At 38.2% G+C, this 23,079-nt stretch overlaps 2 protein-coding genes and 1 pseudogene across 2 annotated transcripts in view; 1 reads left to right on the forward strand and 2 right to left on the reverse strand.

The window, feature by feature from the left end:
- GSPT2 (G1 to S phase transition 2) overlaps positions 1–325 on the reverse strand; it is a 44,226-nt gene extending 43,901 nt beyond the window's left edge. Inside the window, exon 1 of the mRNA XM_013007369.3 lies at positions 222–325. Within this exon, the coding sequence (XP_012862823.2) occupies positions 222–325 (104 nt within the window). The remainder of the gene's footprint in view (positions 1–221) is intronic.
- A 433-nt stretch (positions 326–758) lies between these two features.
- LOC101657042 (diphosphoinositol polyphosphate phosphohydrolase 3-alpha-like) lies at positions 759–8,172 on the forward strand. Its single transcript, XM_004713135.2, has 2 exons — positions 759–1,276; positions 6,183–8,172. Coding segments are annotated over exons 1-2 (495 nt in total). The 5' UTR covers positions 759–782; the 3' UTR covers positions 6,184–8,172.
- A 10,603-nt stretch (positions 8,173–18,775) lies between these two features.
- On the reverse strand, positions 18,776–19,541 carry LOC101658725 (annotated as a pseudogene).
- Between the last annotated feature and the right edge of the window lie 3,538 nt (positions 19,542–23,079).

Here is a 23,079-nt window from a genome sequence, read left to right on the forward strand (position 1 = left end):
AAAAAACAAAACAAAAACCAAACCGCTAAGTTAGGGGCTTTGCTAAGATGTCCGGCAAGGTTAAGAATCCGCTGAGAAATAAAACTGTATAATGTGATTCAGCCAAGATTAGGTGACATTTTGCCCAGTATACCTCTGAGCACTCTGACAAAACCAGGGGCTTCGTACATATGAGTTGGTGCAATACATTATGGGCGGCGAAGAGGATGTCCTTATTTTGCGCGAAATGATGCTGCCATTCTTTGATCCCACCTGGAGGGGACAGTGAGGAGGAAAGTTGCGCGGCTCCACAGGCAGGTTTAGCTGAATGCGTGAATGCAGCCATGTTCCGGCCATGCCCCGAGCGCCTGCGCAGTCCGTGGACTGGCGGCGGGCGCGCTGCAGGAGCCGAGACCCCCGCCCCGGCACACGCACGCGGATGGGAACGCGGGCGCGCACGTGAATGCGCTTCACCTCACACAACCCGAGCCGCCCGGCGCGGAGGAGCCAGGGCGCGAGCGCAGGAGGCGCGGCCCAGAGCGCGAGCTCCTGGGAAGAAGCGGCGGCGGCGGCGGCGGCGCGACGCTGCACTCAGGTGTCCCGGCTCTGGGGATGCGCGTGTCCTCCACGTCGCACCCGCGTGCTGGCTGGCCCCGGGGCCGAGTACCTGACACCCCGGCCGCCCGGCCTGCGCCTGCTCCGGGCTCCCCTGCGCCGGCCGGCCGGCGGGGCGCTTCTGCCCGCAGCGCCCCTGGGCTCCTCGCCAGTGCCCTTCTCCTCCGGGCGGGCGGCGCGGCCTCAGGATGAAGTGTAAGCCCAACCAGACGCGCACCTACGACCCCGAGGGCTTCAAGAAGCGGGCGGCGTGCCTGTGCTTCCGCAGCGAGCGCGAGGACGAGGTGCTGCTGGTGAGCAGCAGTCGGTACCCAGACCGCTGGATCGTGCCGGGCGGAGGCTTGGAGCCCGAGGAGGAGCCCGGCAGCGCGGCGGTGCGCGAGGTGTACGAGGAGGCAGGGGTCAAGGGGAACTTGGGGCGGCTACTGGGCGTCTTCGAACAGAGCCACGAGCCCAAGCACCGAACGTACGTGTTCGTCCTGACGGTCACCGAGCTGCTGGAAGACTGGGAAGACTCCGTCAGCATCGGCAGGAAGCGGCAGTGGTTCCGAGTCGAAGAGGCCATCAGGGTGCTCCAGTGCCACAAGCCCGTGCACGCCGAATACCTGGAGAAACTGCAGCTGGGCGGTTCCCAAGGCAATGGCCTCTCCACCGCCTCGTCTCCGCCGGATAGCCAGTCCTAGTACGTACCGCTTCTGCATCGACTTCGGCTTTTCTGCCTCCCTTCAATCCAGGCATGCCTGCAGCACCTCTGATGCCATGTGCGCTCGCCAGCGGAGGAGGGAGGCTTCTTTTGTTTCCTTGGCAAACATCTGAATCATGCTGGCAAAGGGTCTCAGTTGCCAGGCAAGCTTTTCAGATGCATTGAAAATCCCTTCCCTTCGTAGTGAACGGAAGCCTAGTGATTTTTGTTGTTGTTTGGTTTTAAAGTCCCTCCCTTGTGGGGACTATTCGAGCTGTTTTAACCACCACCACCAACCCCATGCATATCTCTGTGTGCATTTTAAAAAATACCACTCTTGTGGTTTCTTTTGTAAGGAGTGGGCGGGGACTTTAAACTTATTTCAGCTTGGTTCTATGAGCATGTTGCATCTTTTTTCCGTTACTAATTTGATGTTTTCATTTAAAGCATTAGCTCTTTTTCGACAACCCTTTTATAGTGGACACTGGTTTGAAAGCTTAGTTTTGAACAGTTAACAACTAAAGTTACCATCCATGTGTGCTCTTACTGCACTCAACAATAATTATATATTGAGAAGTGTTGCTATCTAATATGCCCTTTTCAGAAAATTTCTTAGGATAGTTTTGTACACACCATTTGATTTTCCAAAACTTTTCACAATTATTTAATTTTCCCTGCTGACTTGAAATAGCCACTTCCCATAGAGTTCAAGTGTAATTTAACTATTGCTCAGGAATTTTTCATTAGCTAAACACATCTAAATATATACAAGCTTCAAAAAGTTAATGGAAAACTTCTATTATCTTTTCATTCCATTTTACCATGAATTTTTTGAAGCTCCTCCAGATCTTATCATGTAAACTATGTTCCTGTAATAGGATTTTGACTTCCAACTGCAATGTCCTTTCTCAGTTACTCCAAGAGAAGCATGGTTCTCTCAATATAAATGAGTTTTTGAAAGAAGGTTATTTCCCACATTTAATTTAGTGAAATTCCAACCAAACTTCCTTGACTACCAGTAGCCACAAGAATGCAATCTTATCTGGTGATTACATCCCAATTGATGGAAGTAGCTTTCTTGATAGTTACTTACCAAAATCAAAGCCAAACTCACTGCCATTGAGTCCATACCAACTCAGCAGCTACTACAGACGTTTCAAATTGTTATGATACATATATAATCTCACTTAAAGGTTGTGGAGAACTGTTTTGTATCACACAGCGAACTTTTTTGTGTCCCATATTATGAACTCTTACCTTGGCCTTGAAAACGTGCTTAAAATCAGGAATCCTGTCTAAAACACACAGGTTTCTCACCCTCCTATTCCAGCAGTCATGTCAGAAATCAGATAGACGTGGAAATATTCTTTATATGAAGAGGCTTGGAAAATATTCATGGAAAAATTCCATTATCTTTCTTTTTTCATGAACTTTTGGAAACCCCCTAGTATAACACTTAAGCATTAGTAAATAATGTCTACAAAACAGGAAACGATTCTTTAAAGCATTTTCATGTTCCTTAAAGTAACTTGGTTTTAAACACTAACTGGTAAATAATTTTAATTAATTAATTTAAAAAGCAAATTAATAAATTAATCTTAATAATATTTCATTGATGTGCAACATATATTCAAAAAGGCACGTCTTTATAACTTAATGAATTTTTATATACCAAGCACATATAACCTGTATCCAGGTGAGACTGAACATTGCCTATAACCCAAAATTGCAGCCAGTCACAACCAACCTTCCTATAGAATATTTTTTAACTTTATATATTAAAATTTAGAATATATAGTGTTTTGTATGTGTACATTGTGTATGTATAAGTTTCCCATTTCAAAGTTTTCAAATATATTTGGTTTGCATTGTAATTCCACAAGTTGTTTAACATTTTTATTATAGCTAAGATGTGGGTACTGCTGTGCTTTTTAAGACAATTTGGTGCTACTATTTTGAAAGTGAATTTTATTACACATTTAAATATAGTCAAACAAAATACAAATTTAATTAAATAAAATATATTCTGCATTAATGCTATCACAGGAAGAGTAAACTAGGAAATGAGTGATTTCTTACCACCAATGGCAATTTCATTATTTGAATGTTTACTCCAATCAAATATGATTATTGAGTATCTTTCAATTTTTCCTCTAACAAAAAGTGATATAGAATATATATTTGAAGCCAGTTTTTAATTACAAACAAATTGACTTTTGCTATCTATCTACTCTCAAATAGACCCAAATATATTTCCCAATAACTTTGTTATTCAAGAAAATTCTTAAAATTCTACACTAACATTAATTTAGTAGATATGCTAGATTTTGAGAACTTTGTTTGCTTCTCAAATTATGGTTTAGATAAAGACAGAAGTTGTACAACACTCACATTAGCCCATTAAGAATTGTTAGTCTATAAATGTTTTGTGAGTTTCTTTTTTTTTTTTCTCTTTTCTTGCCAGAAGTAGTTAGTATTGCTGTTTGTCAGGATTGATGCCAGTCCATTTAAGTACTTCTTGTGAAATATTCTCTGGAACCTAGTCTGGTAAGAATAATTAAAAGGTCCAAGGAGATTATTTTTTTCCTCTTAAAGACCAATACTGGAAATTCAGGCTAAAACAGGTCACCAGATATCATATACGGGGGCTTCAAAAACTTTGTGGAAAAATTCCATTGTCTTTTATTTTCATTTGTCCATGAACTTTTTGAAGCCCCTGGTATATTGAAAATTTCTATCAACTCAGTGCTCCAAAGACTGATGTACAATTTTGCTTTTCTCTTTCTAGGAATGTTAGAAGACATGTAAAATTAATAATTGCATTAACAGTGTATAGCTAAACTTTTAACCTTCCTTGATAAAAAAGGGAAAAGAAAGTTTACAGACATAAATTAGAAATTTATTTTCTTCAGGTTTATAAACAGTGTTTTATTCCAGTTAATGTATAGAAAGGACATTTTAGAAAGGAGTTAGTATAGATAGCTTGGGAGCATAAATGGTGCTATATCTATTGTATCATATGCAATTCTTTTAAAGAAATCACACATTATATTGTTGAACACAACCTTAAAGATTCAAACTGAAGGGAAGGTTTGTAATATAATTCAGTTGCTTTATTGTTTGCATAGATTCATTTGTGGCAATTGGCGTAAATGTTTTTAATTGCTTTACATCATTTCGTTGAACAAGATTACTATAGGAATGCCAATTTGTATATATTTTAAAATATTGCTTATTATATCATCAGTGCAGATGTAGGAGCATATAGCTTGAGTCAGCAATATTTGAGACTTTTTCTATGGAAGATGGAGTCCTACTTAATATGAAATGCTTAAAAGCTTCTCTCTATGTGGTTTCCAAGTTTTAGAGACCACTCAGAAACCACTGTTACCTGTGACAGCCCTGCCTCACAGCTCAACAGAGCTTTCATATGTAGGTTTCCCTTGTGAAGAGTTTCCAGGTTAAAACAATCACTATCAGAAAGAGTGTTTTCAATATTTTCCTGGTAGTTGTCACCTAGTAAACTACCGTATTCAGCGGATTTTAAACATCTATGGGCAAATAGCACCATGAGGAGTATAGAAGTCATTATGGAGACCAACGTTAAAGATGACATTATTATGAAAGAGCATGGTGTGATAGAAAGTACACTGGGGCTTTGACATCAGACAGACCTACAGTCTAAATTGCTCCTAGGTGTGGTTCACTGTCACGAAGTCATCATCTGATGCTCAGGGATTTTTGTTTTGTTTTAAAATTTGTTATTGGGTATAATAAAGATAGATACTTCATAAACATGTCCTATGAGAAGAAGCCCTGGTGATGTAGTTGTTACAAGTTGGATTACTAGCCATACGCTCAGCAGATCAAAACCACCAGTGCTTGCTCCGAGAGAGAAAGATGAGGCTTTCTACTCCTATAAAGAGTTATAGTCTCGCAGACTCACAAGGACAGTTTGACCCTGTCCTGTAGGGTCTCTAAAGTATGAGAAGTTATTCCTGACTACCCAGGTTAAGAAACTTTCTGCAGTGTCATGATTCTCATGGGCATATGACCACAAAAATCTTTGATGAGTGAGAACCACATTGAATTAAGATTTAAAAAAAAATCATTTTATTGGGGCTCATACAACTCTTACCACAATCCATTGTGTCAAGCACATTTGTACATTTGTTGCCATCATCATTCTCAAAACATTTGTTTTCTACTTGAGCCCTTGATATCAGCTCCTTCTTTCCCCCCTCCCTCCCCACTCCCTCTTCCCTCATGAACCCTTGAAAATTTATAAATTATTATTATTTTGTCATATCTTACACTGTCCGACGTCTCCCTTTACCCACTTTTCTGTTGTCAATCCCCCAGGGAGGAGGTTATATGTAGATCCTTGCAATTGGTTCCCCCTTTCCACCGCACCTTCCCTCCACCCTCCCGGTAAGCCCACATGGAAGAAGCAAATCAGCCTGTGTGACCATGCGGTGTCAAAGGAATCAGGTATCAGGCATCAAAGAACAAAAAATCATATCATTGTAAATGTGGGTGAGTGCAGAGTGGAGACCCAAAGCCCATCTGTTGGCAACTGGACACCCCCTTACAGAAGAGTCGCGGGGAGGAGATGAGCCAGTCAGGGTGCAGGGTAGCAACGATGAATTAAGATTTTTATATCACTTCTCTTTTGCAAGATTTGTAGTCATCACTCATTTCCTGACTTTTTGCTTCCTGATATATTGACCTCTTATCCCATCAGCTCCTGATCTACACATACATTGCACCTGCATTAGATAATCCTGTAATGGTCTTGAAGGTGAAAATGATTGATGCTCATAATAAGTCCCTGATAAATTTGTTAATTGGAGTTATGGGTAAATTAGTATAATCCTGCTAATTATATATTGGTTTGTTTTTCCAGATGAACATCAAATATGTTCAGGATTGCCTGAAAGAATCATTGATATGAGCCCAGTGATCAGTGGAATTGTCAAGTACAGGAGAGTGTTTCCATGGTCTCAAGGAGACAGCACACCTGATTTTCTGCCTACATCTTGGGACACTCCTTTTCTGTCTATTCCACTGACTCCTCTTGCCCTAGTTGTTGTACTATCCATGAACAAACTCAATGGAGATTTTTGTTGTACTTTTTTGATGTCTGCCTTCTCCAGTAGACAGTGATATCCTTGAGGGCAAGGACCACACTTCCTTACTCTTTGCATACCTTGCACTTGAGCTACTTGAAATATGGTTGGCAACACTAAAGGTTCTTTTATTGAATTAATATTTTGCAATCAATTTGTAGAAAAACACTCCCCTTCCAATCTAGTGCTAGTGAAATATATGCTATCTAGACACCATATGTGTAGCTTCTGTGTAACACGTATTTCAGAAGCATTTCAAGGCAATTGTAACAATTTTTAATATAAGAATTAATATTCATATTTCTGTGTCATGCATCACATTGACTAGCATATTTTCAAGATTACCCCCATGACTTAGGACAACATTTTGTAGAATCAATTCTTTGTATAGCAACTTCAGTGTTTTTATACTGTTGTTACTTTGCTTAAATTTTTTTCAAGAATCCCACTTGTTATAAAAGTAACTAAAATCAAAGGAACACTATAATATTATGAGTTTATGAAAAGAAATTATAAAATTATATATAAATAATGTAAATTTTTCCAATGCCCTAGCTACTTCTTACGTGTTACCTTAACATATATTTGAAGGAAACATGGTTTTGATTTTTTTTTTTCATTTTAAACATTTGGGATACCTTATTATGTTATGCCAGAGCCAATGAAAAATGCAGTTTAGGAAATCTCCAAGTTAACTATGCCATTTACTTTGCCTAGGTTTCTCTTACTAATTCAATTGGCCACAGTTTCTATCCCCTTTTCAAATAAATACACTAAGCTCCTCAAAGCACCAGTATTCTGCAAGTGAGAATGCAAAGCCAGGGCTGAGAGCTAAACTGTTGGCACTTGAAAAACCCATGGGGGAGGAAGGAGACTGTTGTAAGTAGGAAATAGGAAATGAAGGATTTTGAAAGAGTGGACTTGAGTTATCTGCCTCCAGGAATACAAAATTAAGAAAAAGACAAAGATATTTAGATGCATTTGTCCCCAATCTCCCACAAAGGTACCAAAGTGCCTTCAATATGATAGTTATTTAGTTTACAAATTTTCTTTCTGTTACCATGAAATGTATTCATTGTGTCCTAAAATTTCCAGAATTACAAATAAAAACACATCTTCTAAGTTTTTGATGCAATTCAGAATTGTGGTTATGTTTTTATCTTTAAAATTCTTTTAGAGAGATGTGCTGAAAAACTTACAGATGAAACGACATGCTACTGGTATTTGCATCAAGTAATTTTAAGTGTGGGATAATTGAGAACATAGATCCAATAAGATTGTTTATGAAATGATAATTATTGAAGCTGTGTGATAGATATTTGGGAACTCTTTATGCTATTTGCTACCCGTTTGTATATGCTTAAATTTTTCCATAATAAAAATTGAAAAAAAATCGATGATCAGAGTTTACTTCCAGGCCCCCCTTTGCCCTAACATTTAAGAGGGATGGCTGATCAGAAAACAAATCCAAAGTCCCGACAGATTCATGTCTCCATGAACTTAACCAGCTGCTTAAGAAGCGGAACAGACCAAAAGCTTAGTTTTGTCACTGACCTAAATTTGCTGGCACACTTGCTCTTCCCTTAGAGTGAATTCTTTCTTTAGAGGATATGCATGAAAAAATAGATGTTCAACCTCACTAGAATGCCTCGTAATCACAGAAAACTTTGAACTCCAGTGATGGACATCAACTTCAGCTGTAAATCAGACAACACTCCTACTTCATAACAGAAAAGTGGGTGAAGGGAGACGTCGGACAGTGTAAGATATGACAAAATAATAATAATTTATAAATTATCAAGGGTTCATGAGGGAGGGGATAATGGGGAGGGAGGGAAAAAATGAGCTGATACCAAGGGCTCAAGTAGAAAGCAAATGTTTTGAGTATGATGAGGGCAACATATGTACAAATGTGGTTGACACAATGGATGTATATATGGATTGTGATTAGAGTTATAAGAGCCCCCAATAAAATGATTATATATGTACAATTTTTATGCAGCCAAATTTTATATTATGAAATGACTTTGTTTTAATTTTAGAAAAGTTGGTCAGTTTTTAAAATATTAAATGAGTTGTTAAAAATCACACAGGATTCTTCTATCCAGCTAACCAAATATATATAGTCTAGCCTTTTTTCTTTACCCATGCTAATATAAGTAACCCAAGCAAAGAGGTAAAGGTGAGTCACATCTACCAGAATATTCCAAAATTTCTTTACTCTTTCACTGTCAAGCAAGTACACACTACACAGGTTCCTTGCTATTGCGCAGAATTTTCTAAGCCAATGCTCATAGCCATTTTGGATTTATCTTCTGTTTACCAAGGCCCAAGTACTAGTGCAAAGCAGTGCTCCTAACAAAATCATGGAATGATAAATCCCGTGCCACACGAGAAAGAAGAATCATGGAAGTCTTAAAAAGTAGCTAGCTTTATTGTATTTACAGGTCCCAGAGATAGACAGTCACAGCATGCCATGAAGCAGGGCCTTACATGAGATTGTACTTTGGATCAAGGTAATGACCAGATGCAATTATAGAAGAGGAAAAATGAATGTAAGACAGGCTAGGTTGTATGGACCCTCAAGATTTTGCATTTTGAATAATTCCACAGGCTTGGGACATAAGCGTTGTCTCTAGCTATTGGTTACCTGGATCTGGCAAGTAGAACAGGGACCTCGTGGCCCAGCTATGTGAGAACCTGATAGGGGTAGTGATTGTAGTATGAACTTAATCATCTGCTGAAGAAGGGGTACAGACCAATCTCCAATCAGGTAAAAATTGTGTCAAGATAGTATTTTAAGAAAATGGTACTACATGCTGAATAGGCCTGTTTTGTTGGTTCCTTGTTTTGTTTTTTAATCCCAATTTCCACATAAACTATTCATAAAACACTGAGCCTGGACATTCCTTTTTACACAATTGTAATCCATAGGCACAAAGGCATGCCACAGCCTTACCTGTTTTCCAGAAAGTTTCATTTGTCTTTTCTAAATCCTCAGCGCGGTACTGTACTAACTTTCTGCAACTTCAGAACCTCATGAGATTATGGCTCCTCTGAATGAAGTTGGTTTTCAACTGGTGAACAAGGAAAACAACACTGATCTCAGGCAAGAAAACGCTGTTCTGTATCTTCTGTCTTTTTATACCCAGAATGTATTCTTACCTCATCCTTCCTTAATTTCTTACAACAGGACAGAAACCTGGCTGTAACTTTTAATGAGATTTTATGACATATTGCTAGATTATGTGGGGAAAATATAGCACACACATAAAACCACAATTTACAACTATTGCACAGATCAGATATTTTCTAGATTCCATTGTTAATACTAGTGCCTTATACATACTGATTCTAAATGGCCTGAGGATATCTCCCTACCTCATAACCCCGTCATCTCAGACACTGATTCTCCAGTTTCAAATCATGGACACACTGTTTTCCCTACCTCTGGAGAAAAGAGATATTTTCACACAACATAACCTCCAGATAGCACTTGAAGTATGTGTTTCAAGCATATATTACCAAAATTAAAAATGTGAACCTGAAGAGTAAATGCATCAAAGAGCTAAAATGTGCCAGGTTGAGGCGGTAAATTTAATTTTGTCTTACTCCAAGGCTCATGCTTTTTTACATTATGAAGAATAATAATAGCAAGATTGATAACATAGTGAATTCATGGTTCCCCTCTTTTTTGAAATTTTAGACATAGAGAACCAAAAAGCCAAATCATGGTCCTAGAAGTGCTATTAACACTATGCTGGGTAAACTTACACAATATTTCAAAGCAGGCCACACACTTTCTGAAAGTTTAGACTTCTTTGGAGTCACTGCTGAGGAAATAGAAGAGTTAGGTTGCAACAAAAAAAAGAGGAAAGGTCTCAATTAGATGGTTTGGGAGAGGTTGTAACAATGGGCTCAAGCAATTGTGAGGATGGAGCAGGACCAGGAAGTGTTTTGTTCTGCTGTGGGTCAAAAAGGACTAGATGGCCCCTAACAATAACAACAAGATTTAATTGAGATTTAATAGTACTAATTCTCTATTTTCTTTCTCTATAGGTTCCCAAATTTATTTGCCCTACTATCCATCCCCTTTTCAGAAAAATTACTCAATACTACCCTGGAAATTAATTTGTTGTACTATAGCTTATAATACAGGATAAAGTGTAAGTACCTATTTTGCAGCTTCCCATATATCATTCCAGCTCTCCTCATGGGACAAAATCACCCATTTGGGTAAACATTGGTCTAGCCACTCAAACCTTACGTCTTAGGGATTACTGAGACAAAGTTGAAAAGTCATACTTAGTACCAGCAGTGGCATCATGCTCTCTATTGGACATTTTAGGAATGAACTCGGTCTAGGAAATAACCTAAATAGAGCAAGGCAGCCTTTCCTTGGAACACCCTGCTGCCCAGGAAAACTGATATTAAGCTTGAACTTTTATAATCCTCAATTAAATCTTGTTGTTGTTATTGTTAGGGGCCGAGTCCTTTTTGACCCACAGCAGAACAAAACACTTCCTGGTCCTGCTCCATCCTCACAATTGCTTGAACCCATTGTTACAACTTCTCCCAAACCATCTAATTGAGTGCTTTCCTCCTTTTTTGTTGCCCCTCTACTTTACCAAACATGGTGTCATTGTCCAGGGACTGGTCTCTCCTGAAAACATGTCCAAAGTATGTGAGATGACATCTTGCCATCCTTGCCTCTAAGCATTCTGACTGTACTTCTTCCAAGGTAGATTTGTTTGTTCTTTTGAAAGTCCATGGTACTTTCAGTATTCTTTGCTAGCACCATAAACCAAGCACATTAAATTTTATTATATTTGATATATGAAGAAGAACACCCACTGTGATCAGTAAATTTTTGAGGTCTTATCTGATTTACTATTGAGTCATGTGACCCTTTCATTTCTTTTCCTCAAACCAATTATTTCTAGCCTTGTTCACTCCCTGATAAAGGAAATATGCCTGCCTCTTGAAACACTTGCAGATCTTATGATCAGAGCTCTCACCCTGTTGTAACAGTCTCTTCTCATTTCAATAGCCCCTTCACTCCTTTGTAATGATTCTTTCAAATAGGTATTCTCCTTCATATTTCTGAGGTTTTTTACACAGAAGAGGGGGATTTTCCTAGTGGCTGTCCCAAGCAAGTCTGGACTCCCAATGTAGAATGAGAGCCCTGCCTCAGGTTTAGCAGACTGAGAATACTAGCCACGGAGCCTCAGTCTCCTCTAGTCTAGTTTATGTATAGGATGACCTTTACAAGAGGAAAGGGACAAGCTGGAAAGACCAGAGGTTACTATATCCCCAGTGTTCACTATTAGAGCAGGAATGTCACAGCAAGAAAAATAGGCTACTATACTCAGTCCTACCTTAGGTTCAGTAGTCCACAGTTTCTGCTCATAGGGAGAGGCATGCCATAAAAAGAGCTTATCAGCTCTGCCTGAAGGGACTGACTTTATTTGGAACAGATCTTGGAAGACTTCATGCCTATAGACTTTGTTGAAAACAATAGAGATTTTTATTGTTAACTACCTTTGGTCTAGTCAACTGCAAATATGGCAAAGTTAGGTATAACAGAATAAAATAGTGCCCATGCCTGCACCATCTTCCTAATTGTTTGTATGCTTGAGACTAATTTTGCAGCCACTGTGTCAATATATCTCATTAAGAATTTCCTTCTGTTTTCCTAACCCTACACCAGCCATAACATCCTTTTCTAGTGATTGGTTTTATTAATCACATGCTCAAAATAATATCCCAAAGTCTCGCCATCCTCCCTTATAAAGCATTCTGGCTGTATTTCTTCCAAGACTGATGTATTTGTTCTGGCAGTTTGTAGTATACATTCAGTAACTTCACCAAAACCAGAGCTCACATTCCTTAGGTCTCCTTTCTTCCTTTCCTATTGTCCAGCTTTCACACGATATGATATGTTGAAAAGATCATAGCTTGAGTAAGTTATACTTGTCATCAAAGTTTTATTTGCTTATACATACTTTAAAGACACTTAAAAACTTCATTGTGAACTCGGTAAGGATTTATAAATAAATCAGTTTTACATTCAATAATTCATAAACAATTTGTTTCAAGTCCTTTGTTGCAATCCCCACATTGCAATCACTTATCTTAATTCCTCTGTGTATTTCTTGTTTTCTTTCCTGATTCACTGAGTTCTGAGCAGATTTTCAAAAGTAATACATAATTTAATTTCTTGACTGCTGCTTCCATGTAAATAGAGATCTTTAGTGGAGAATAATTCAGAGTAGCTCTGTGATATTAGAACCCACCAGAAAAATAGTAGTGTGGACAGAATGTAAGAGATTTACTCAGGAACGGAGGCGATAAAAAAATATCCTCCTTTCAGCACATTTATCCTTGAAGTCTATTTCCATATCCAGAAGTCTGTGTTCTAGCTTGTATCCATTCAGGAACAATCAAAATGGAATAGAGGCCTCATTTGACAGCATTCAATAAGTCATACACATATTCTTAAGTAAAATATGGAAGCCTTACTAGCTTAAGGGGATTATGGATAAGCTCTGACTAAAGTGGCTAAACACTTGGCTCCTTGCACACTAGAGTGACTCCTATGAATCCAGGTTAAAAATGAAATCATATTTATCCGTGGCCAACTAGACTACATGCCCATAGCTGTGCTCACTCGTGAGTAACCAGAGAGACAACTACCAATCTACTTATTTTTCGGTCAATATGAGACAAAATTTTAAATTCTCTGAACTATGGAAAAAGTGCCCCATGCATGCAATTTTAAAGGGCAAAAATATTACTGGTTAAAATGGATTAGAATTAATGTTTTTCTTAAATACAGGATGATACAAAGGAAATGAGTTTAAAAGACTAAAACAAGAAAAAACATGAGGAGTGATATTAGAGGATTGCAATCTTCAGGGGAAGTAGATTTCACAGAATTTTTACAGCCCAATCACTAAGCAAGTAATTAAATTACCAAAGCCAGTGAGTCCAAAATTTGTGTGGATAGGATTTATATGTAAAAAAAATCTGTAATATATTATTTATAAATCCCATTTTCCAACAAAAAATTAACAGACAAAAATAAGACAATATGGCCTAATCAAAGAAGAAAAAAAATCAGGCACTAGAAAATGCCTTTGAGAGGAAGGAAAATGCTGGATTTAGCAGACAAATAATTCAAGACAGCTATTATACAAGGGGGGGTACCAAAAAAACACCCCAAAACGGATAAAAGCTCTGCTGATGTGCATTTGGAATTCATTCCACCAGGTCAGACTGTTAAACAAGCTTTCTATTTAGAGATTCTGAAAAGATTGCATAACAAGTGTGCGACAACAAAGACCTGATTTGTGGTAGACGGAGGACTGGTTTTGCCACAACAACACATCTGCTCATGCAGCCATCTCAGTGCGCCAGTTTTTGGCAGACAAACAAACCCAGCATGCCTCTCTTGTCCCATGCACCTAACTCACCTGACCACACTCCTTGGGACTTCTTTTTATTTCTGTGATTGCAGAGTGTGGCAGTTACATAATCTCCTGTCAACTTGCGAAGGGGTGGAGTCTAGCCTGTCAATCAGTCCATAGCCAATGAGCCTCGGTGTGGACACAGCCTTCTCCTGAGGATTCTGGGAACTCCTGTATTCCTCCCTAGAGGCAGGAGACTCTCTGCTGTTTCATCTTTCTGCTGACAAGCCAGATGTGCTATGCTGAGGGAGCCAGAGCCCTGGGGCTGGAGGAGCCACATGGAGGCCCCTGCCAATGTTTAGATGCTTCCACTGCCACTGGATCCAAAAGACTTTCCACCTACTGGCCTGTGATCTTTCTTCCTCCATTCGGTGTCCATTTCATGTTCTGTGTGAGTCTGAAGAAGAATTTATAGACTGGTAATGGACATATGGGCTAATATCAGATTTATGGACTTGACCTGGACTGGGCTGGGGTGTTTTCTATTAATTGCTCTTTGATATAAAGCTCTGTCTTATACACACGAGTATCTATGAATTTGTTTCTCGAGTCAACCCAGAGTAACACACAAAGGGACATGAAAGGACAATGATTTGACGACATAGAAGAGGCAAAGAAAAAAAAGAGAGAGGTGCTGTCAGCCATCCAAACAGATGAGTTTGAAAAATGTTTCCAAGGATAGAATCGCAGATTTGACAAATGTATTAAGCGTAATGAAGAGTACTTTGAATGTGATAAGGTTGTTTTCTAAAAAAAATTTAAGTACAAAGCTTTGAACAAAAATTCCATTTGGGGGGATTACCCCCTCGTATATTGTGGGATAGTTTATATAAAATTGGTACTAAGTCTTCTGTAAATGTTTTATTGAATTCCCCAGTAAAACTGTCTGGACCCAGACTTTTTGATGTTCAAGTTTTGCTGTTATTGTTATTGTTTTAAATGACTAGATCTATTTCTTCTCCTCTTATAGACCTGTTGAGATTTACTACATCATTCTGTGGTAATTTAGGTAAATAATGCATTTCTAGAAATTGTCCATTTTTTTCAAATATATCGGAGTACAATTTTTCATATTGTAATTTTTTAAAATCTCATTTGATTCTGTTGTAATATACATTTCTTATTCAGAGAATTTCTTTTTATTCTTTTCCTTTTTTAGGTTTGCTAGTGGTTTGTCAAATTTGTTAATCTTTTCAGAAAACTAACTTTTTGTCCTATTGACTTTTTTCTAGTTTTTACATTTTTTCTGATTCATTTATTTCTGCTTTAATCTTTATTATTTATTTTCTTCTAATAGCTGATGTTGTTGGGTTTTTTGCTGTACTTTTTCCATTAGTTGCAGTTGATATGTTAGGTGTTTATTTTAATTCTTTCTGTTTTATTAATGTGTGCAGTTATTGCTATAAAGTTCCCTCTGAGTACTGCTTTTGCCGTGTCCCAAAGGTTTAGATATGTTGTATTTTCATTCTCATTTGTTTCAATGAATCTTTTGATTGTGTTCTTTATTTCCTCAATTACTCAGTGGTTCTTTGGTGGCCTTCAATTTCCATGTATTTGATTTTTTTTGGAGTTGACTGTTGTATGGTTGATTTCTAATTTTATAGCATTATTATCTGAAAAGATGGTTTGTATTATGTCAATGTTTTGAATTAACTGATACTTGCTTTATGACCTCAAATATGATCTATTCTAGAATAGCTACCATGGGAGCTCGAGAAGAAAATGAAATGAATTTTTGTTAGGTGAAGTGTTCTATCTATACCTATCAGATCAAGTTGATTGATTTTATTATTTAAATTTTTTGTACTTTTGTTGATTTCTGTTCTGGTCACTCGATCGTTAATTGAAAATAGTATATTGAAATCTAATATTACTATATTATGATCTATATGTCTCTTCATTTCAGTAAGAATTTGATTAATGTATTTTGATGGTTTTCATTTGGTGTGTTATACTATTCATAGTTATGGTTTCTTGTTCAAGTAAAGCTTTCATAATTATGTAGTGACCCTTCTTTGTCTCTAATTATGTCATCAACTTTGATAATCTATTTTGTCTGATATTAATACTGATACTCCAGCTTTCTTCTGACTGCTGTTAGCTTGATACATTTTTGCATCCTTTGATTCTATGTTCATCTTTATATCTATGTTTCTTGTAAGCAGCATATAAAAGATTCATGTTTTTAAAAAATCCATTCTGCTAGTCTTTGACATTTGTACATGAATTCAATCCACGTACATTCAGTGTTGTTACTGATAGATAAGATTTTGTTGTTGTTACTTTGTGATATTTGTTATAGTGTTACTGGTTGCAGTTTTCATGATGATTTTTCATGTTGTGTTCCTGTTGTTTTGGGGTTGCCTTTTAGGTTGCTGTTTAAGGTTTAGGTTGTTTTTAAGTTCCTGTTGTTTTTAGGTTGTCTTCTTTTAGTTTTTAAAATATATATATATATAGTTAATCATTTTATTAGGGGCTCATACAACTCTTATCACAATCCATACATACATCAATTGTGTAAAGCACATTTGTACATTCATTGCCCTCATCATTCTCAAAACATTTGCTCTCCACTTAAGCCCCTGGCATTAGGTCCTCATTTTCCTCTCCCTCCCCGCTCCTCCCTCCCTCTTGAGCCCTTGATAATTTATAAATTATTGTTTTGTCATATCTTGCCCTGTCCAACGTCTCCCTTCACCCACTTTTCTGTTGTCCGTCCCCCAAGGAGGAGGTCACATGTAGATTCTTGTAATTGGTTAAAATATTTTTGTTTGTTTTTCTTATATGGCTTTTATCTTATTTGATTTGTTGAAGCTTTATTTTTTCCTTGCTGGTTGTTTGTTTTTTGTGCTTTTCTTTCCGACTTTAAAACAGTATTTTTGCATTTTTATATTAAATACTTTTATTGGAGGCTCTTACATCTTTTATCACAATCCATACATTCATCCAGTGTGTCAAGAACATTTGCACATATGCTGCCATCATCATTTTGAAAGCATTCTCTTCCCACTTGAGCCCCTGATATCGGCTCCACATTTCTTCCCCCCTCTCCACCCCCGTCTCCCTCACGAACCCTTTATATGTTATAGATTATTTTCATATCTTACATCGTCCTCCATTGCCCCCTACCCACTTTGGATTGTTCATCCCCCTGTGAGGGGGTTATAGATGGATTCTTGTGATTGACGTTTTGGGGTTTTTTTTATGAATGGGTTAATACTTTCAAATATTCATTGTCTGCTCTGTTCCCTCTGTTCTCATTTATTTATTTTTATCTTCATAGTGGAATGTTGCCTATGATTCCTTCTTCTAACTTATTTAGTTCCATTTCACTATGAATATTGCTTAAGTATGTTTTTTTCTCCATAATAATGTCTCTTTTTTCACCAATTTCCAAAATTCATAACTGGCCAAGTTAAACACCCAGAACTTTAAAAACACACACTAATTGAAATATAACAGTTCACATTGGCCAAAGACAAAACACTCTTAGAACAGAAATGGTGCTTCCTGACCCAAATTTACTACTATGACAAAATAAGAAAGACCTAGCCTGTTTTTCTTTCTCTGGCATGATTTCTCTTGTAATTTCTGGAGTTTTACGTTTAGCTACAAGTTAAATCTGCATGAAAAATAGCTCCTTATTGTATATATTCCATGGGTTTTTGAAATGAGTTGTTTCTCTTTAAGAGATATAAAGAATTGAGCTGATAAACTTACAGAACTGGAAATAATTTGTAACTTTTTTCCCTTTTGGAGCCATCGCTGAAGGAGCAGTGGCCACAATGAACTTCAAACACTTTATGACTTCATATGGCAGCAAAAACTGGGAGAGGCATTCAGTGCACCTTCCCAGGTTTGCAGGAAGAGTACTCATATGTCTTCCCCTCTTCCTAAGGAACTGAAACAGAAGCACAATGTTCAGTCCATGACCATTCGCAAGGATGATGAAGTTCTGGTTTTGCAAGGACACTTCAAAGGTCAACAAATTGGCAAAGTGGTCTAGGTATACAGGAATAAATATGTTATCTAAATTGAATGGGTGCAGCAAGATAAAGCTAATGGCACAACTATCCATATGGACATTCACTTCACCAGGGTGGTTGTGTTAGGCAGGGTTCTCTAGAGAAATGAGACCAGGACACTTATGATTTTATATATATACACAATAGGATAGATTTATACAGCAAGAAGGAATATAACAGCTAATTAGTCCACCCAGCAGTACAGAGGGTTCAGTTCAACTCACTTCCATGCAATAGTTAATATACTAGAAGTCCTCCAACTCGATTGGGCTGCCTGGTCCAAGGTCAAGGAAGCAGACAGCAGAGTCCTCCCTGGGGCAAGGCAAGCAGAGTATACCCATAGGCAACAAGCAGCAGGGTGGGTCACCAACAGTCAGTAGCTCAGGAGCTTAGCAAAGAAGGCCCAGATGTGATGTCAAACACAAGCAATGCAAGGCGACAGAATTCACCAGCCTCCAGTTCAAGCAAGTGTGGCGAAGCAGGTCTCCAAGGAGCCTCAAGCTCTAGTAACATGATCCATGGGCTGACCTGGCCCACAGTTTGAGGCAGAGAACTTGGCTACAGCAGCAGCATGAACACTCCAGCATGCTCTGATCACCAGAAAGCAAAAGAGAGGAGAGCGGGCTTTGCAGAGCCATTTATCTCTTTGCCCTCCAATCAAACTGCAACCCATTAATCCCACATGTTCCTATTGGCCAGGTTGGCACAATAAACCTAACTATTACAGTGTTTATCACAGGCTAAAACTGGACAAAGACCTCAAAAACATCCTCAAACAGAAAGCCAAATCTCACCAAATAGGAAAGGAAAAGGGCAAATATAAGAAAGAATAACTTGAGAAGATGCAAGAGTAAAATAGTTTGTACACAACTTCCATTAAAACCAGCACATTTTAGGGAAAAGAATCAGGTTACCCCCCAATGTGACTGGAGAGGGCCAAGGTAAAAACAATCTTAAGGAAAAAAGAGGGAAAGGTGGCTTTCTGAGCATGACACCGTTTTCAAGTTCATAATGAACACCCCAATGAAGGGCAGATCCTTCCTTCTCAGTTGGTACTAGGTAATTAAAACATATATGTACTGAGGCTTTGACAAGGTTTCTGCTTGACAAAGCATCTGCTCTCATACACTCCACCGTGATTCCTCCTTATGATCTTTACCAGGTAACTTTATTGAGTCCCAGTCTTGTTTGTACTCAAAGTATCGGGCTACCTGGTCTATCTTGGCCCAGTTTTGGCTTAAATGGTCTAACCTTAGTAGACTAAAGGACTTGGTTCGGCTGGCAACAATCAGGTCTTGTTCATAAGGTGGGGAGCCCATTCCTTCTCTTTGAAGATAGTAAAGGAGCTGATCTTCTTGAGTAAGTCTTTGATATTCATGCGGTAGACTAAATTTTTGTGACCTTTTATTTGGAGATTTCCTGTCTTCCTGGAACTACAAATTCATCAGCCTTTCTCATAAATCTCAGAGATCCATGTCATTTTCTATACCAGACTCTGATTCACTGATTCATCTGTCACTAATACTTCCTGAACACCTGACTTTCTCTACAGCACCTTTTTCTTCATCACTGGCTTTCAGAGTTTTTGTAAAGCTTCTGCGACTGTTTCTGAAGTGACATTACTTTCCACAAGTTGCAGGTGTGTTTAAGATAGAGTCCAGTTCACCTAGTAGAGTTTAAGCATCATATCCCCTGGTGCAGCATTTGGAGCGGGTCGTGTGCCCCACAGATCCAGGATTCAATGTCCCAGTGTTCTATGGCACTTGGCCCGAGTCCCTGTGGTATGTCCGGAATCTCAGGCCAATGTGGCTTATTCGGTGAATATTACCAGTGATATCAGTGATATACCAGTGAATATTACCAGTGATACCAGTGATAAGGACCCAATAGGGTCCTTAAAAGTATTTTTAGTCTTTCCCCCCCACCCTCCCCTTGGTGGTCGGTCATCCCCTTTTTTTCTGCCAACAGACATGCACTTGTGTTCTTCCAGAAGTTTCTGCTCCCTTTCCTCTCTCCTGACTGACTTTCCCATAAGCAACCCTCATCCCTCTGATAGGGATGTCTATCTGTCTGGGGGTGTGTGTGGAGATTTTAATGAGAAAATTATAGGAACATTTATTAAACAAAAATATCAAAATGAGGCTACGGAGAACAGCGGGAGCTCCAAATCTAACTTCAGAGTATCAGATTGAGCCTCTGACAGATCCCCTTCAGCCACAGGCAAGGGATCCGACAGCTTTACTATGAGACGAAGATTATTGTAAACTTGATTATGGTGGGTCAAACCATGGTATAATATGGTACTTGGTCAATTGACCTCCCTCTTGACCCTACCTGAATTTGCTCTAGGCTCAAATATTTCTTGCTTGTTTCACGACAGAAATTTCTTCTCTGGCTTTTTTAATATTGTTAGTGGTCTTTTGTTTCTTACTCTTTATTTTATTTTTATATTATTAGTATTTTCCTCTTTTGTTTCATTTTGTTTTTATTGTATCTGTTGAGTTTCTCAGTTTGTGAAGCACAGGAGTGGATGGATAGAGACAGTAACTGATGTAATGATTTATCAGGAATGGGGCTGAGGGTGGGGAGGGTGAGGGGAATTGAAGAGCAAGCAATGAATGTGGGAGGGAGGAGGGAGCATTATAACTGATTGTGATGATGTATATACAATTCTTTTTTTTTAATGATTTAACTATGGAAGTGTATAATATGTGAATATTATATCAATAAAACTACTAAGAGAAAGAAAGAAAGAAACTAAATATGACCTATGGTTACAATGGGAGAAAGAGGAAGAGTTTTTTTCCTTAGGAGGCATTGAGTTTATGTTAATGGTCGTGGAATAATTTGTAACAGGATATCAATAATGGTTGTACATCATAAAGAGCATAATCAATGGCAATTATTTAAACATATAGAAGTTGTTGAATTGGAGAATGTTTTGTTGCCTATATTTTTCCACAATTAAAAATAATAATTACATAAATAAAAAAGATATGAGACAGTCAAGTTTTATAAGTAAAAGGTGATATCAAAAAATATATCAATCCTTCAGTGATTGATGATGGTGTGCTTCTTCCACATGGACTTAGTTGACATTTCACTTAGATGGCTGCTGGTTTGGAGACAAGCCTTTAAGACCCCAGGCGCTATTTTATCCAATGGCCAGGCACTATCTAATTTGTTCACCACATTTTGTTTTAGCACCACTTTCCTCTGTGTTCCCTTCCTGGAGGTGAGTATCAAGCAGGGCCACGATGTAAGAACAAATTCTTCTTAAGTTGGAACTTGGATTTAGTGTGAGCCCCCAAACCATTCATAGATCTTTATTTGTTTGTCGTATACATTTATTCTTACTTGAGAATTAACCCAAATGTCATGTCATTGCATCATTTAATCTCATCAAGCAGAATTGTACCATTGCTTGATAATCAGTTCTCAAACATCCTATTTCTTCCTGGGTACCTTGGCATCATTTCCCTTTTATCAACCCTCCTCCCATGCACCCTCTCCCCAACCCCCCTGTTCTGCTTTCTATCCCTATAGGTTCATCAATCCTGGGTTTAATTTACTGAAAAACAGAAAAACGTATTTCACAACTTCAAAACTTATTTCACAACTTCATAGCACCCTGATATGAGCAAACAAAAACCAAATACATCGGAATAATCGGATTGTGGAGCATATAATCCAAAATTGAAAGGAGGGATTAGTATCAGAGCCTAAATCTGAGAATCTGGTTTGCAGAAGGCTATGAATGTCAGTAGGAGCCCAAGACTAATTAGGGGAACTATGCAGGAAATAAAACTGTGGTGAACTCCCTCTATCCCTATCCCACAATTGAGGGATAGGAGAAAAGTGGTCACAAAATGGGGCACAGGCAGAAGTCTGACTAGAACAGATAAAACTTGTCAGCAGATTCCCCCTAGGATGCATGCCAGACCCGATCTGTTTCCAAAATCTTATATATTTGGGGGTTATATTGTTCTATCTGGTGTCTGATTATACATATTAGGGGGTATCTCAGGAGTGTTATGTGATTGGGGGATGCCCTATTGAAGTTGTGGTGTATGATTTTTCATTTTTCAGGGTATGAAACCCAGGCCTGATGAACCTATAAAGTCAGCAAGTGGAATAAAAGTTTGGAGGGGGGCACACAGAGAGGGTGGTAGGGTGAAGGGGTGATGGCATCAAGGGGTCCATATAGAAAAAGAATGTTTGCAAACTGTTTGTGGTAGCAAATGAACAATTCTGCTGGACGTGATCGAACTATGGAATGATTTGATACATGTAATAATCCCAATTAATAAAATATTAAATATATGTTAAAACACAAATAAATTGTTTCTCAACATATCCTCCACCCAGGACTATATACTTCTTTCCATATATCTAACCCTCCCCCCAAAGAATTCTGGGCTGTTTCATATACATCATGTCAAAATGGCAACTTTGACATTCTCGGGGGACTCAAATTATTTTTGTTTTAAATGTTCTTTGAGTTTGGGAACAAAAAGAAGTGTAAAGGGGAAAGATAAGGGTTGTAGGGTGTATAGAGTAAGGAGTTTCAATGAAATCATAGAACAGTTGTTGCTATCCCTCAAGAATGAGCAAGTACATTCTTGTGATGAAAAATAAAAATTTTGATACAACTTTCCTGACCTTTTATTCACTAATGCAAAACTTCTATCTAATAAACCCTGGGATTGTCCTCTGTCCCTCAAGGAAATCTATCAGGATTACCCTTTGTACTACCAAAAGGGAAATTGATTGGCTGAAACTAAGTCTTTAGATTAAATTGTTAAATTCAGGACTCAGCCCTGTTTATGATTCATTCCTTATCCTCATCATCCTATCTTGCTTAAAATACTGGTGAAAAGATCAGCTCTTTGAGTTATCTGATCTTCATTCAATGATTCTTAAAAAATTAACAATTTAAAATTGTGAATTATCTGGGAGTTTACATGTCATTAATATCAATTTTGTGTACAGCAATTAAACCTACTTACCAAGTACCTCAGTAGCTTGTCCTAACTCACTTTGGATTTCTCTTCTCCCTCTTATCGAATACTATCTATAGTCCCCTTCATCCAAGTTAACACCTATATATCCTCTGGAATATTGCTTCATCTTACCTTCCTTGCCCTACTGGCCTTGGTAATCATCAAAACTTATTTTCT

This window comes from Echinops telfairi, unplaced genomic scaffold (genome assembly GCF_000313985.2).
Source record: "Echinops telfairi isolate 266 unplaced genomic scaffold, ASM31398v2 ScPeMD7_19;HRSCAF=73, whole genome shotgun sequence".
Classification (NCBI taxonomy): domain Eukaryota; kingdom Metazoa; phylum Chordata; class Mammalia; order Afrosoricida; family Tenrecidae; genus Echinops; species Echinops telfairi.